General features: G+C 46.5%; 1 protein-coding gene across 3 annotated transcripts in view; it reads left to right on the forward strand.

Moving 5' to 3' along the window:
• The window catches only part of LOC119434563 (IQ motif and SEC7 domain-containing protein 1), a 34,388-nt gene extending 18,066 nt beyond the window's left edge, over positions 1 to 16,322 (forward strand). For all 3 annotated transcript variants that reach the window (XM_037701703.2, XM_049659531.1, XM_049659530.1), the window contains exons 5-9: positions 5,220 to 5,474; positions 6,821 to 7,213; positions 12,410 to 12,535; positions 15,734 to 15,833; positions 15,985 to 16,322. In XM_037701703.2, coding sequence (XP_037557631.1) covers positions 5,220 to 5,474; positions 6,821 to 7,213; positions 12,410 to 12,535; positions 15,734 to 15,833; positions 15,985 to 16,307 — 1,197 coding nt within the window. In that variant the 3' untranslated portion in view covers positions 16,308 to 16,322. The remainder of the gene's footprint in view (positions 1 to 5,219; positions 5,475 to 6,820; positions 7,214 to 12,409; positions 12,536 to 15,733; positions 15,834 to 15,984) is intronic.
• Positions 16,323 to 16,917: the final 595 nt, after the last annotated feature.

Raw genomic sequence — 16,917 nt, forward strand, 5'->3', positions numbered from 1 at the left:
ACAATGTATTCAGTGAAGCAAAACTTTATTCAGGTGCAAAAAAGGCAGTGAGTTTTGATTGTTTCAAGTTCTTACTGGGCACGAGCAACCCCTGCTCTAATTTGACCAAGCATTGCACGAGGCTGTGGCTGCTCATGCATTTAACCTTATTTCGCAGCAGGCATAGGTACTTCGCGTCTGCACCATAGTTGGCACTTCACCAAGGGGAGTTTTTCAGTACACCGTTGTCGACGACACTGTGCTAATTCTACGGTTCGAGTGTCGGTGTTTGCACACCGTCGCGTCCGCCCCATTGACAAATGTCTAGGAACAAAATTCAATGACCCTACCAAGCATTTCGACCGTTTGTCTGAAGTCGGATAGCACAAATCGAGCATGACTGGCTCAAGAAAATCGCGGGGGAAACACCAGCTTGCGTTGACCCGCCATGTTGGCAGCCTGACTCACAGCTGGCGACGCTTGCATTTTCTGTATTTTCTGCAAGTTATCGGTAGATTTGCACCGTGAAAAGTGCAACGAAGCTAGGGGCGGTGTTTTATTGCAATGCAGGCCGTTTATGGCGAGCAGCGAGCAAATTTCTACATCGGCTTTCCCAAAGTCGTCTTCCCGATTTGTTAACGTAGCTCCTCGCGTCGAACATGGAACTTATAATTGGAGGGACACTTCTTTTGTGCTTTTCGGCATGTTTCAGTGCCAGAAGTGCTCTTTAGAGCCGGTAAAACTTTGCTTATTTAGAGCACCCCATGGAATGCTACGATGCAAGTCAGCCCGCGGTCTTTTGGCCACTTTTCGGCATCCAAGAGACCACGGGTTTTCTGGCATCGCAAAATGTCAGGCAGACTTCATTTTCTTGTCGATTCTATCACGGGGACACCAGCAATGCTGATTGCGAGCTGAGATTAACATTTCAGGCGCGCTGCACCATAGAATTTGACAGCTTCCGTTCGCTCTGCAGTAAACAGATGGGAGCCACTCGTTACTCTCTTGGTACCCGTAACTAGTCGGTCATAGGTCGTGGGTTTGTACTTTTGTGGCCTGTTCTGTGCCTGCATGAGACTAATTCGTCGGCGGTATTAAGTTGACACTGCATGCTCCAAAAGGGTCACCGCCGCTTGGCGGCGGCGGATGCCTCCGCTCGCCACTTCGCTCTAAGCGGGTCAAGCTCTTTGTGTGCTTCGGGTAATGCGGCTTTAAAATGCATGCGTTTGGGTCGGGACCGTAAGAATTTAGAATAAAGCAGTATTTTGAGTTAAGCGATTTCGTTATTATGAGAGATTACTGTACTTTAATGAAGCAACAGATTATACAAAACAGACGTTGCCTTGAATACTTCTCGAAGTCGCGTGTCACTATGAGCGACGTGACCAGCATAGACATGTACGTAGGCGCACTTGTGCTTATACTCAGCCCTCCGGCTTGGAGCGTGGTGCCCGCGAGGAGAAAGCCAAATGACATTTGGTTTGAAATTTCAGCTCTTTCCATGGCGCCTAGCAATGTAATACTTAGCAGACACGATGGTTAGCACGCATTGTATGCACTGCGCTTGTCAGCTCAAAATGGCCATACCTGGATAGGGGCCCTTTAAGATGCTTTTGTGTGTGGCTTAAGGAAATGTAGTACAGTTAAACCTCGATATAGCAAACTTCAATGTATAACGAAATTCTCTAAATAACGAAGTATTTAACATTTTTGTAGCTTCTTTTCCATAAAACACAATGCATTTAGAACCTCAATAATGAAGTGTGTTTATACACGATTTTAATGTAAGCAAATTTTACTGCTGCCACGAAGCAATACAGAGGCAAGAAATGGAAACTTCACCATACACAGGTGGTCAAATTGTCTGAATTACAAATGGCTGCTTGCTAACTTATCTCGCCTCACAAATCGCACGCTGCACAACGCTATGAGAAGCAGAGCAACGTGATGTTCCGTATAAACTTCAAGTGCAATAAAATATTATCGCTCCCGGCACCACTTATCTTTTGGGTGTGAGTGAAAGCGTTAGAGGGTGAGCCGCGAAGGATGGTTCCTTTATGACTTGTCTTCCTGCGCGGGCAAAAAAAAGGAGGGGGGGTGGGGGGACCTAGCTCGAGTGGTCTATGCGATCAAGCATGCATGAGGGAAGGGGGAGAAGAAGTGGGGGCAGGTTGTCACCTAGTCTCCTTTTCTAGCACCGCCGTGGCTGCGCATGGCTGTCAGCAGCCATGGCCTGCGTGCCCTGTTTAGAGAGGAGGAAAAAACTTGATTAACAATTTCAGACACTAGATCTGAAGGCCTTGGCCTCTAGGTGGCCTCCGGTTGAGGCGACCTGCAGAGCCCAGGTGTGACGTAAATCTGCTGCGTGCACAAAAAGTGGGCCTGCCGAGCAGGCATGGGCATCATGTGCTCTGTCCTCCCGCTTGTTTAGTACTGGAGATTCTGCACTGTTAAGCCCGAGGTTGCGAAATCGAATCCTAGCCGCGGCGGCTGCATTTTGATGGGGGCGAAATGCAAAAACACCTGTGTACAGTGTAGACCGCTTATAACGTAAGTCGCCGGAGTCGCGAATATCCGCACTATAAGCGGTACCGCACTATAACCTAAACAACTATTTTATTGCGATAATGGACACTCCAGGCGCATTTCTACCGTCGCTGTCACCGTGCTCTAGGTTCCATATTCGCTTACTAAATAAATTAACAAGCACGGTGTCGTGCGCGCACCAGCAAACATGAACACATCTCGCTTCTTGACCGCGTAAACGAACTGTCAAAACGCTCGAGTGACGAAACACGGCGAGCGAATCGACCTTCGTGCTATCATGCCTCTCACTTCGATGCGACCTATAGTGGCGAAAATACGGCGCGCGGCGGACTTTCCCCATCGCATATTGCTTTCAAGATAGGGCCAAAGCGATCGTATCGCCGAAGTGGATCGTCGCAGATTACGTCCTGCTTCAGTCCACTGAAACCGTTACGCATTGCTTTGCTGGCGAAAATCCTCTCCTTCTGTTTGTGCCAGTCCCGAACGCAAGTTTCGGATTTTCCGAACGCCCGTGATGCGGCCCGATTTCCGTCCATCTCCGCACACATGATCACTTTCCTTTTAAATGCGGCATCATGATGAACTTTGTACTTCATGCTGATAGAACAGACACAGAACGTGAAGACTGACGGTAGACTATTGCCTAAGCACGTGTCAGCAGCACATGGAGGAAGCTACGGTAGCTAGGCTCGAGAGTAGCTAGGCTCGACGTGCGTGCGAGGCGGCCATTTTGAAATGCTGACGGCTATATGGTAACGCAGATTTAGGGTTGTACTCGATTCTAACGCGCACGCAATTTCTGGACCTGTTTTATCGGAAAAAAAGTGCGCGTTAGATTCGAGTAAATACGATATTTGTGGCTTGAGGGGGGCATTTGCCGTCTAGGTTGACTGCCGAACTTCGAGGCAGCCGCACTGTAACCGGTATTTCGTGTCGCGCAACTGTACTATAAGCGATACGCGTATACATAGTGCTATGGGAAAATTAACTGGAGCCTGAAAAGACTGTATTATATCCGGTCCTGCAATATAAGCGGTTACGTTATAAGTGGTCTATGCTGTATCGTACTTTGGGGGCACATTAAAGAACCCCAGGTGGTCAAATTTAACCCATAGTCTCCCACTATGGGGTGCCTTATAATCATATCATGGTATTGGTACTTCAAACCCCAGAATTTCATTTTTAATTTAACTGGAGATTTTGGAAATGCGAGTGTTTGAAGCGAAAGGCGGCCGAAGCATTCGCTCCCTGCTGCCGACTCTTTTCGTGATTGTCTAAGTTTCGTGAGTTTTCGTGACTCTTTTCGTGACTGGCTGCGGGAGCAGAGTAGAGGCAAAAGCGTGGCTGGCTTTGCTTTGTTCCACCGATGTCGGCACTGCATGAAATTGTGTATCTTTCGTCACCGACTCAAATTCAACAAAATGAATTTCACATTGAAATTTGATTTTTGCGTTTGCCCGTTAATTCGGGAAACCTTGTGGCCCCTTCTTTCTAAGAAACAAAAATGGGGGCAGCTTCACACTAGTGGTGGGAAGACGGCAAACAGCGAAGCTGGTTCACTTAGCTTTATCTCGGTTCAGGCAAGTTTTTGCGAGGTTATGCTTCAAGACTCGGTCACGGTTTTGCGCAAGATCACCCCGGAATCATCGACAGCCCAAGGAGCAACAAACACTAGGGTCACTAAAGTATCGGGACGCTTCTGAACGCTCGGAACGCTTTTGCTCGGTTTCATGGGCTCGTAACTCCAGATATTCTGCGAATCGCCAACGTTTTGGCGGTGCGATATTCAGGATCGCAGCGAAGTCTTCTCACTCGCTCTCGAGTAACAACGCGGCGGCTTTCGCGCTGTGCTTCCTCCTCTACGGGAGTGACTCTTTTTCGGCCGCCCCATCTTCGCGGCGATGTGCTCGGTGCAGAGACGGCGGGGTTTTGTGTGGCCGCGGCGGCGACGCGGAGCTATATATCCCGTGGGTCGGCGCAGTGACGTCACGACCTAGCTCCGCCTCTGCACAGCCGCGGCAACCACTCCGCATGGTGCGGTGACGTCATTGCTCTGCAAAGCTAAGGCGAAGCGATGCGGCGCGTGGGATGACCTCACGGCTTACGCAGCTGGCGCGAAGCATTGCTAGGCGATGCATGGTGACCTCATCGCCAGGCGGAGGTTTTGCGGCATACACTCAACGGACCATCCTCGAGCTTAAACAGCTTCACTAGTTCACAGGGGTGTGTGCCATTGCGCTTGGACCCTTTCTGCACTACCTCCAGGATCGGCTCACATTTCGGGCGTACACCACCGGACTACCTTCAGCTAAACAGCTTCACTGTTAAAATCTATCGGTGATTGTACTTGTTTTGCATAAAAGGCAGAATTTCAATATAACAAAGGAAATTGCCAATTTCGCCGTTTGTGTCATCGGGAAGACGTCAGGAACCCTGAGAAATTGTGCCATGTGACCCAGAGCTGTGAATCAACACAGACCACCTGTATAATGGTTGACTTAAACATTGTTTGTGGCTTGTGTGATTTGTGCATCTCCTTACTTGTAGGGGCCAGTTTAAGTTGCCAACCATAAAACAAGTATTCTCACCTTGAGAAAGCATTGATAGGCGAAGTTTGATGAGTGAAACTCTGGCTCCCCTGCACTATCTGGTTGCAGCAGATTCAATTCCCATCTCATGCTGCTCATTCCCAGGGGAGCGAGGCGCAGCGCAAGCGCCAGTACCGGGTGGGGCTGAACCTGTTCAATAAGCGGCCTGAAAAGGGCATCCGTTATCTGGTGGAGCGCGGCTTCCTGGACCCCTGCCCTCGAGCCGTAGCCAGATTCCTCATCTCGCGCAAGGGCCTGAGCAAGATGCGCATTGGCGAGTACCTGGGTGACCTGCAGGGTCCGTTCAATGCCCGTGTGCTTGAGTGCTTTGTCGAAGAGCTGGACTTCGCCGGAATGCAGGCAAGTGCCTTTGCCATCATCTAGTACGCAACTCGAAGCTTCTAAGTGTGTAGTGGAAGGTTTCGTTAAAAGTTATGTTCAAGTGCACATGCGTTACGGGTAACAGACCACGAGTACAACATTCTTTGTTCCAGCTGTATATGTGAGGATTAAACCACTTTTTCTTTTTAAGAGATAATTAAATTTAGGGAAAATTATAAAAACAAAAACGAGTGTAACTTGCATCCCTGCCTTGTCAAAGCTCTATTATTAAAATTTCAAGCTTTGACAAATTCTGCATTGCTGCTTATGCTTAGCAATTTGAGAGCCTGAGACACCCTTGAGATCTGTTGCTCACTAAAATGGATATTGTCTTTAATATCTTTTTAAAATAAAGTGAGAACCAATTAAAAAATTGGTTCACCCCAGATTTGAAGCAGATCCTTATGTCAGTGGTTTAATTGTTGCCACCAGTCTTCAAAAAAATCACTGCCGATTGGTACGAGTTTGTTGTACTGTCACGTATGAGGAAAAGGGCCCTTGTTGTATGTATTCAGTTTCATGAGTTGATGTTGCAGTCCAGGATGCAGCATGGACGTAATCCACCGCGTGTTCTTGCATCTTCATCACTTTGTATATAGGTGTAAAAAAGGGGACTTTTACTATGTACTAGTGGAGACTGACTTTCCACGTACATTGAAATGCTGCTTTGTGTACCAAGCGGTGGTATTTGAGAAAATTATGGGTTTTTCAGGTTCTTGACATGCCAGTCAGTAATAATAACTAACACGAAAAACTATTGTATCACTTGGCTTTTCCTTAGTATTATATAGTATACAGTGAAACCTCGTTGATACAATTCTGTGTAATACGTTTTTCGGGATAATACGTTTTTTCTTTTTCTTTTCCCGATAATACAATTTGTTTGGATAATATGTTGGATGATACGATTTTCGGAAGATACTTTATTTTCCGGTTACCGTGAAGATCGTATTAACGAGGTTCCACTGTATACAGTATTATGTGGAAATACTGATTTCTTTTATATTGTAGCGGCAGCAGCATCGGCGTCGCATGATAATTACGTTGACGCTCGCGTCTGCACGAGGCACGAGCGGCTGGCACGCACCTGCACGGGCGCTACCGTTCCGAGACAAATTGAAAATGCTACGCTAAGAGATCGGGTGTCGGTTTTTTTCCTCTCCCGCGAGAGCCTGAGACTTTACTGGTCTACGTGGTTGCTTGTCGCCATAATATTTTCTTTAGGTTTTAAGTTTGTGTATGTGCAAGGTTAGCATTGCTTTTATGCTGTGATCTTTTTGTATGAGTTAAAGTGAAGGAATTGTCTGTACTGACCATTGCCACAGGTGGACCTGGCCCTCCGGCGTTTCCAGAGCCACTTCTTGTTACCAGGGGAGGCCCAGAAGATTGAGCGGCTAGTCGAGGTGTTCAGCCAGCGGTACGCACGCTGCAACCCGGATGTTGTGGCCAAGCTGGCCAGTCCCGATACTCTCTTTGTCCTGGCCTTCTCAGTGGTGCTACTGAACACTGACTTACACACGCCCTCGGTGAAAGCCGACAAGCGCATGAAGCTGGAAGACTACGTCCGTAACCTGCGAGGGGTGGACGAAGGCCGGGACCTGGACCGGGACATGCTGGCAGGCATCTATGAGCGCATCAAGGTGCACCCATTCCGGCCTGGTTCCGATCATGTCAGCCAGGTGCTCAAGGTGCAGCAGTCCATTGTTGGAAAGCGACCGGTGGGTTGATCCTTCATACCAGTTACCGAACTCTGTTTTGTGATATGGGTATGCGTGGGTACTTTCTTTCTGTGGGGAGTTTTGACTGACGTGCCACACCAGCTAGTGACAAGATAACACTCGTCATCACCCATAGCCTACTAAATTGGGCTTGAAATGGCTAATTTGACAGAAAAAATATACAGGTCCCTTGCACCGTGATAATCTACGCTGTATGAAGCATTTTTCAGGTAGCTGGCTATCCAACTCCGTTTTGTCGTTCTGCAGAGTATTACCAAATGGACCAGCATGATTGTGTAATGCAAGCAACTGGGCGTGTCATTACAGCAGCAAGGCAGTGACTGCAACTGCATAGATGGCTTCGATACAGTCGAGCCCACATATAACGTCCCCACTTAAGACGAACTTGCGCTTAAAATGAACAAAACTCGCGCGACCATCAAAATATACATTATTTCAATGGCACAAAGTCGCACGTACAACGAACGTCTTTGAGCTCTGCCGATCAGTTACAGCAAACTGACAGCGTAAACCCGGTGCCGTGATGCGAGATATAACGACGGCTTCCGACACCTTCGTGCGCGCCGACTGTTTTCCTGAGCCTCCTCGCAGCTGAACTACCTGTTTCGTGCCCCTCTCAAGCAAGCTACCGTCACCCCGCAGGCACACCCTCTCCCAGCCAACACGCACTGTCTCCGTGCCGCCCGAGCAACCGTGCCCGCCAGGCAGCAAGGCTTCGGGGGTAGCTGCGTTGTTTTCGGAACTATGTGCCCCTGCGCTACAGGCACAATGCGAAGGCATGGGTGACGCGTGATTTATTTGCAGAGTGGCTGGGCGGGTTTGACCGCAACATGTAGAGGCAAGGCAGGCGCGTGCTATTTGTGCTTAAATGCTCAGCGCACCACGTTCTAACTTCTCATGATGGCAGTGACTCAACTTTTCCTGCCGCCCAAAACGACTTCGAAAGTGCAGCCGCTTGATTTAGGCATAATACATGCCTTTAAGGCTTCATATTGGCGCCGCATTGTGGAGCGCTTGCTCATCACTGTTGACCGCCCGGCCGCCAACTTGCTGCTTCGAGTTTAACTGTATTCAGCCGTTGAGATGGTGAAGGCGGCCTGGGCAGAGGTGACGCCCGCTTGCATGCAGAACTGTTTCCGCAAGGCTGGCTTCGTCGACTTAGTATCTGATGGCGAGCCTGATGCTTCCGAAGAGGTTCAGTCCGGCAGCGATTTGTGGCAGCGCGTCGTCAACTCCGACATGAGGGGCCATGACATTGGCTGGGATGATTTTATTCCTGCTGGTGAAGACACTGACATTGTGAAACCGTGCACAGACGAGTCATCGTTCGTGAAGTACGGGCCGAGAGTGACGCGGATGAAGGGATTACGATGAAACTTCAGAGTCGGCACTCATAAGCGCGCCTGTAGCAATGGGCTACATCGAGGGTCTCAGGCAACTTGTCTATGCCAAGCACCTCGGCGAAGAACATGCTTCCGCTTTAAATATTTTACCACCCTCATCGGATGTGCACTGTAGAAACAGACGAGCATCACGGACTTTTTTGCAAAAAGAAAAAAATTAATGTTTAGCACTTTATTATTATTATTATTATTATTATTATTATTATTATTATTATTATTATTATTATTATTATTATTATTTAGCTGTGGTCCACTTACTACGAACTTCAGGATATAACGAACGGACGCCGTGTGACGCTCAGGTTCGTTATAAGTGAGCTCGACTGTATTACTCCATCGAAAAAGCGTTACAGCCTGTTTCTTTACAACCATGGCTGATTTCGAAGGCAATGCAAGTGTCCCATTGAGTCTCAAAGCTCGAGCTGCCACAAGGGAAGGTCTGGAGAAAGTGGGCCAATCCCGAAGGTGGTGCAGTGTCACGATGTCTCAAGTGTCAGCTGCCACAAGAGTGCGCTCTTGCTTTTTTAAGCAACTTGTTATGTGACGCACATAAAGGATAGTCGTAAGATTGACGGTTATTCTCGGGCCCAGGTACTCATGTGCTGTCGCTTTTTTAGGAAAATTGTTGCTATGCAACGTCACGGACACTCCAGTCGTCTCGAAGCACTAGTTGCCATTCGCATAAGAGAAGTATAGATGCATCTGTGGCCTATGGGATAAATCTTGGGGGCTCTTCTGCTAGGGGACCCTGGTTCAATCCGACCATAGGAGACGTAAACTTGTTTATCGAAGAGGCCTGGTATGAGGCACGACAGGAACAGCCTGCCTACTGCAAAGTGCTTGATGTACAACAAAGAATTCTTTACATTAAAGGGCCCCTCACCAGGCCCCATTGCAAATTATGGTTATATACACTGAAAGCTGTAGAGTGCCGTCTCGGAAGAGTTCCGCCGAACTAATTTTTCAAATCTGTTCATTATTGGAGGAGATTAGCTGTCTTGTTATCATGCCACCAGAAGGGGAGCGTCACTGCCAATGGGAGACACTCCCTGTCTCTGCCTCTAGCAGTTCTCCCCAGTGTTGTTCCTTCCGTGCCTTCTCCTGCACTGGAGCCGAGCAGTGTACTGTAGCAAAAGCCCCACCTCTTTTCTTGTGGCATTGTGCCTTCTGCATTGGATGATTGGTCATGGTGCATGACGAAACAGGCATTGCGAAGAAGAATGTGTGCATGTGGCCTTGGGGGGGTTCTTTAGCTGACAGCTCGCTGCCTCGAGAGTGAAGGAGCGCAGCCTTTGCTTTGAAATTTCAGAGGTTTTCGCAGTGCCGTAATACTTTGCAGACACGATTGGCTGTGCAGAATGTATATGCTAAGCTTGTTTGTTAAAAATGGCCAAACCCAGTGAGAAGACCTTTAAAAGGTGCCAATTGAAAGTACTGCCTATTTGGCTTTGATTACAGTGTATTCCAGGGTCTTATTTTATTGTTGTGCTCAAAAGTGTCACTTGATATTTAGTTTTGTTGTGCATGGGTGAAAAAATAATCAGCAGGCAATGTGCATTGTTCGCCAATTACTCTCTGCATATTGAAACATGGGGCTTATTGGGAGTTTAGCAACTGGTATGATTGCAGAACTCGGTTCACTTGCAGTGTGACTTTCAGTGGTGCCACATTTGTCAGCTATAACATTTTCAGTTGGAGCTAGACATGTGCTACATGGCGTTCCATGGTTTGTGGACAGAGGGCAGGCACACATCCTGCTGTGTCCCTGTTTTTGTTGGTTGGCTGGAGTTTTGTTTGTTTGTGTGGATACATGCACATGGTGTGTGCATGTGTGTGTGTGTGTGAGGGAGAGAGATTGTGCGAGGAAGTGAAAATTGTCTGGGGTTGGAATTTTTGACAAGAATAACACTTAGGTGGTGGGGTACTGCTTCATTCCTTCTCTGCCTATAAGTACAGTCATGGTGCCCTAAGTGTAAATTTGAGCATTCATTGTAAGTTAGACAAGAAAAAGAAACTGCGGCTAGTACCTCAAGATTCTGCACCAGAATTTAGATGCTATAGTCTTCAAGTGCCCATTCCTTAACCCTTTCTTTCTCTCCCTTGAAATATTCTCTCTGGGTGTGAAGTACGGTGCATGTGTCACTCTAAAGAAGTGGTTTACTCATATTCTTGTCATCCGCGTTCAAGAAATTTGACAATAAATTGGTCTAGACCTCTCTGTCATCCCAAACGGCCGAAAGACTTTGAGGCGTGTTTCGAAGTCACCGAGATTGCGTGAAAATACTGGACGCGGCAGCAATATGGCAATGTACTACACGTAGTTCCATCTTCACCGCAGCGTTTAAACAATGAAATGTAGTTTTTACCACAGCTAACATGAGGAGATAACGGAGATAGTCATTTTTTTTTCATGTACATGGAGACGGAGCTTTTGGCATCTATCTGTGGTATTCAAATTTAAAAAATTGTTTTTCAAGTTCATGACATAACAGTAGGCAATAAAAACCACCTTGAAGAGCGATTATGTCAAGTTGTGTCCGGGTCTCGGGAGGATATTGGTGCATGGGAGCAACTTTCTATTTGCAGATCTGAAGCACAGTATCCTGACTGCGCATTTGAAGACCGAAGTAGAAAGTGCCGTATGTGTTGTACTTGTATTAGATGAGCACCAAAGTTGCAGGTTAGACAAATCTGGAGTATGTCCGGTGCTGCCTGCAAAAGAATTCGTTTAGGAGCATTTCTTTGGATTCTTTTTATCTCCAGATAATCTGCCACCGGCGATGTTCAACTTCATATAATATAGGTAGTTTGATGTGAGTTTTAGATTGCTCACTTTATTTTGCCGCGGGATTATTCAACACCATATTTTAATTTTTAAAAATCAAATGTAACGTTAATGTAACGACGTATTCCAATGTTAGAAGTGTAATGTGAACTCGTTCCAAGATTGGGAAGGAAGGAGGAACGAGCTTTCCTTCCCGTTTTAGAGGAACGTGTACAACACTGGTATGCAGTAATGGAAATCTCGCAGCACATTCTTTCTGTAAACCAGCATTTGAAGCGTAGCACATTCTCTTGGAAGAGAAAAGCTCGGAACGCAGCCTCTTGACGCATGCAGTCACATATAAAACACCTTTCATTGTATATAAGCTCATACCTGCCAAATCTCCCGGAGAGTGGCTGCCACAGCACAGCACGGCAATCCTATTACGCTCTGTACTATAACCATGTGGGAAAGCAGCGCGGAAGCAGTTAGTCACCAGCATGCACCTTGAATCGAAGTAGCGGCCGCCGGCACTACCATGAATGCGAGTAAATGACGGGCACCGCCATATTGGATTTTCCAGATTGGCTCGTTACAGGCTGGTTCGCTTGTTTTTAGCAATCCAGTCATTAAATGATCGTGTGTTCCTAGGTTTCAGTTGGCCTTGTCAGGTCGTCGAGTTTAGTTGGAAACGATCGATGGCACTTTCAGAAGCCAAAAAGTACAAGCAAGTATTTCTAATATCATACACGACTGAGTTTCCGTGCTTTGTCACTTCGTGGAAAAGTGACAAGTATGGATTGTGTACCACGTGCGCCTGTAATGTAAGCGTTTCACATGGTGGAAAAACATTTTTTTTGGGGGGGGGGGGGGGGTGGAATCTTTGCGCAGCAGCGGTTTCTCAAATTTTCATGTTGCTAGGTTGGCGGGTATGTAAGCTGTCGCACTTGTCCTCAAGCCCAACTGTTCTGGCTATGCTTCAACGGATGGTGGTGGCTTTGTGTGCAGAACTTGGCTCTTGCCCATCGTCGTCTGGTGTGCTACTGTCGTCTCTACGAGGTCTATGATGTTCATAAGAAAGAGCGCCCCGGTGTTCATCAGCGCGAAGTGTTTCTCTTCAATGACCTTTTGCTGGTGAGTGTGGCTGGCATGCACTTTGACATGTTCACTGATATCTTCTGCTCAAAAAAAGTTGGCAGCTATAGACTGTTTCATCGAGTGCACTGCCATTTTTGCGATCACAGCGCTGTGTATCGTCCGGCGTATTACACCGCCATGCTGGTATGTGGGATCAAGCTGGAAGGTGTACAGCGGATGTGCGCTGACGACGAGTTGCAATTCTTCACATTTGCCTGAGAGGTTTGCCTGAGAACAAGTTTTTATGATTGGGAAAGTTATTAGCGTGTCGTTACTAAGCGTTGGGCTTCGATATAGCCGCAATATCAAACGGGGCCAGGCCCTAAAGCACTGCCACAACTCTACCCGTGATCGAAATACATAGTAAGCAAGTCAAGTCTGAACGTTGTCAACACTTAATATACGAGCATTGTGTTATCATTGCATGTCTAGCCTTTACCTTCTATTAAGATGTCACTCAGGTGACCACAATCACACATGTCTCCGTGTACCATGCCGTGTGACGCACCAGCTTGCATCCCAATGAAGGTAACTAATGAAGCATTGAGGAAATAAGTCTTGGTAGCTTTCCTGCACGAGTTTCCTCACGAGTGCAGTTATATGCGCACTCGTGTAAGTCAGCGAGGTGCCCTTTCTCAGGCACTGCTCTGTGTTAGGAAAGCTGAAAAACTAACAAACTACTCTCTGCAACAGCTATTTTATTCTCTGAAGTAATACAGCGCGCAATGCAAAACATCGGCCAGACAGCTTGCCAGCGAGATTCAGAATCGTAATACAGTTAAACCTGGATATAACGAAATTGGCAAATTCCACAAAAACTTCGTTATAAAGAGGATTTCGTTATATACAGGTTCGGCACGAAAATTCGAAAAAGAAACTCTTACCATATTTACTCGATTCTGTAACGCGCACCCGTTTTCCGTAACTATTTTGTCCTGAAGAGTCAATATCTTGCGTTTCTTCGTCGAAGCACTCATCCTCATCAACCAAAGAGTAGCGCTGCCAGCGCGTTGAAAAAAAAAGTTTTTTTTTCCTTCAGCAGCGTCAACTGGAAAAGGAGAGTACCGGCTCGGCGGGCTAGGCCAGCTGCAGCAAGCGGCGGGATCAGGTTTGAATGAAGGAAGGGGGAAAGGTCGCGCCCGCGGCGGTAAGATTGCCCGGTCAAAGGATGCAGACCCGCCTCGCGCACACTCGCACGCCAATTCGAGCGCGCCAAGCGTGACGCCGCCGCTTTGCATTCCGTCGTGGCGGAGAAGGTGCTTCCGGTTGCTGCTCGTGCGAAAATGACAAAATTTGGGGCGAAATCTCTAAGTTGTCGGCAGGGAAAATTAGTTATTTCGAGGGGGTCTCCCGCTGCCACTTCGTTACGTAGAGGTCTCAAATACATGTGCTTCTATGGAGTCATGGCGGGAAATAGAAAAACTTTGTTATATCCAGGAATTCGTTATATGGAGGTTCGTTATAAGCAGGTTTAACTGTAATACGTCCTCGGCCAACTTCTACCAGAACTTTGGTTTCCAAGCATGATAATCTTGGAACACATTTGAACAGATAAACTTTAATGTGCGGGCACGAAGAAATTGTTGACTTCGTCCATTCGACTAGTTGACCGACTCGAATACGCGCCTTCCGTTCATATCCGATTTTGATCATGGTGTCATGTTCGTCGCAGTGTGCTCAATGGAAAGAAAATTTCCAGAACATACACGTGACGAAGCTGACGGTATCAAGTCCTTTCTGTTTATGCTGGCAATCCTAAGCGGACGTTTGTCTGTAACCGCGGTGGCGGAGTCCACGAAGTTGCCATGGCTGAAGGTGCACTTCATGTCGCTTCCAAAAGTTATGTTTGCAACCGAATACAGCACAGTAGTAGCCCATTAACCCTGAGTCATCTGACATCGCAGCAATCACAGACAGAACACAATAAAATCGTACTAATTTGTAATACCATCGCTACCGTTGCAAGCTACCACTGGGAGAAACGGCGATCCGCACATACCAGTGCAAGGCGGAGAACGACGTAGCGCGCTGGTTCAAGGCCATGTTCCTCCTCGCCGATAAAACTGTCTATATCTCATTTGTGAAGTTTTTCACTAAATACGATTAATTCTCAAGTGCAGTAGGGATAAAATTATTATTATTATTATTATTATTATTATTATTATTATTATTATTATTATTATTATTATTATTATTGTAAGGGAACCGCTGCCCCAATGGGAAAGCCAGTGACGCGGCAGCCATCTAGTAAAGGAGGCATTGGTTATGTGTAAAGAAAATATTTTGGTTAGCATTGGGGGGTGGTGCAGAAAGCAATAGGCTTGATTTTACACTTATGCCAAATTTAACATATGAATAAGCTTTGTTGCTTCTTAGAACTTTGTTATGTTTAAAGAAAATGTTGGTTAGCATAGTCTACAGAAAGAAATAGGCTTAATTTTGTCCACTGACACATAGGACATGTCCTTTTTGTTTTCTTTAGGTCCTTCAGATTCTCCTTGCTTGTCACCATGAAGACACAGTGAGAAGTAAACATTGTAGTTGCTAGACAGCGTGCTCTGGAGATTCTTACTCTTTTAAATTGCATGAAGGGCAGGCCTTAGCGAAGCACACATTCAAACTTGTCATGCTTCATCCTACCACACTATTTTCCCGAAAGGCATTTTTTCTGTGCACACCTGCTGTGAGCTGACCATAACAAGTCCCAAAATTTTTCGCTTGGGGCGGTTATGAATTTTTTAGAACGGAGCTTACAATGTAGGAATTGGCAGAACTTTTCTAGTGTTGGTATCTGTAAATAACTCCCAAGATTACTTGAAGATCATGTGACCATAGCAAATAAAAGCCTTACTGTGGAATCTTTGATACGAATTTGCATAATACGTTTTTCGGGATAAATGCGTTTTTTTTTTTTTTCTTTTCCCAGCAATGTCTTACTGAGCAGTGCTTTACAGGAGCAATGTATTTCGGATAATACGATTTTCAGATTATGCGTTTTATTTTCCGGTTCCTGTGAAGATTGTATGTATCAACAAGATTCCACTGTACATATTTTATTCGGTGTGTGATTTAACGTTTTGCAAGTTTAGCTTTATTTTCCCACTGACCATCTATGTATAGCTTGAGTTGTGCGTGTGGCAGGCAGGGTCATGCAAAAGATAGCCAGGACTGTGACAAGACGTCTCCTCTGCCCAGGTGACTAAAATATTCAGCAAGAAGAAAAACAGTGTCCAGTATGCCTTCCGACAGTCACTGCCCCTGTGCGGCATGAACGTGGCCCTTTTCGAGGCACCCTGTGAGTACAACCTTCAGCGTGACCTTGTGCAGTTGGCACCTCCCATTTCCCCTGTGTACGTGTTGTGGACCGCAAGTGGCAAGGCGTTGCTCCAAGACGCGTAGTAAGGCTTCAGTGTTTTGTTAGCTGTGCTTAACCCCTTTGCCTGCAGATTACCCGCATGGGATCAGCCTGACCCAGCGAGTGGACGACAGGGCATTGATGACCCTGAATGCTCGGAATGAGCACGACCGGTGCAAGTTTGTTGACGACCTGAGGGAGTCCATTCTTGAGGCAAGCAGGCTTCATTCAGTTTGCAACGATTTCGCAAACGTGGCTGTAGGGCTCTGCATGCCTCCTGATCTCAGGTTTGAGTGTAGGCCTAGTTATCAGTTTCACGTGTGTGTGTTGCTTGTTGAACGTCAGCTCTGCATACATGCTCTCTTTGAGTGCCAAGTGTCCACTCCACAGATATCCAGTTTGCAGAGAACATAATTGCGATAGACATGGCCAGTGTCAGTGTTGTACATGTTGCAGAGAGCTCACATTCACATGAAAAGTACAGTATGCGTTTGGGCACTAGCATGATCTTTATTGTCTTCTTCTATGTACCGTATCTAATAGAATCTAGGCCGGCCTCAATTCTGAGCCAACTCTGCAAATTCTGAAGGTCAGAAAAATAAAATAAAAAATTTCCTCCAATCCAAGCCTACCAAGATAGCAGTAAACAACTGCCACAAAAAGCAAATCACATTTATTATCAATGTACTGATGCCACATGCCAGTGTCTCAACAAAAGCGAGCTCTGAAAAAGCAATGACTGTGCCCGCACTGCACACATTCATTGCAGTCAAAAGGTTGTATTGTTACAGTGAGCTCTAACAATATGCTGTAGCACTGTTCGGCTGTGGCAGTGGATAGTAATGGCTACAGTGCTGTCTTTTGGCACTGACATTAGCTCCATGCCATTTTTCCAGCTCCAACTGTTCCTAACAATTTCTCAAATCTAAGCCAACCTAGGAGTTTTGTAATTCATTTTTGAATTAAAAAAGGAGCTATCGGCCTACATTTGAATGAACACACCATTGAATGTGCCGTGCCATTT

Source organism: Dermacentor silvarum, unplaced genomic scaffold, assembly GCF_013339745.2.
Source record: "Dermacentor silvarum isolate Dsil-2018 unplaced genomic scaffold, BIME_Dsil_1.4 Seq13, whole genome shotgun sequence".
Classification (NCBI taxonomy): Eukaryota; Metazoa; Arthropoda; class Arachnida; order Ixodida; family Ixodidae; genus Dermacentor; species Dermacentor silvarum.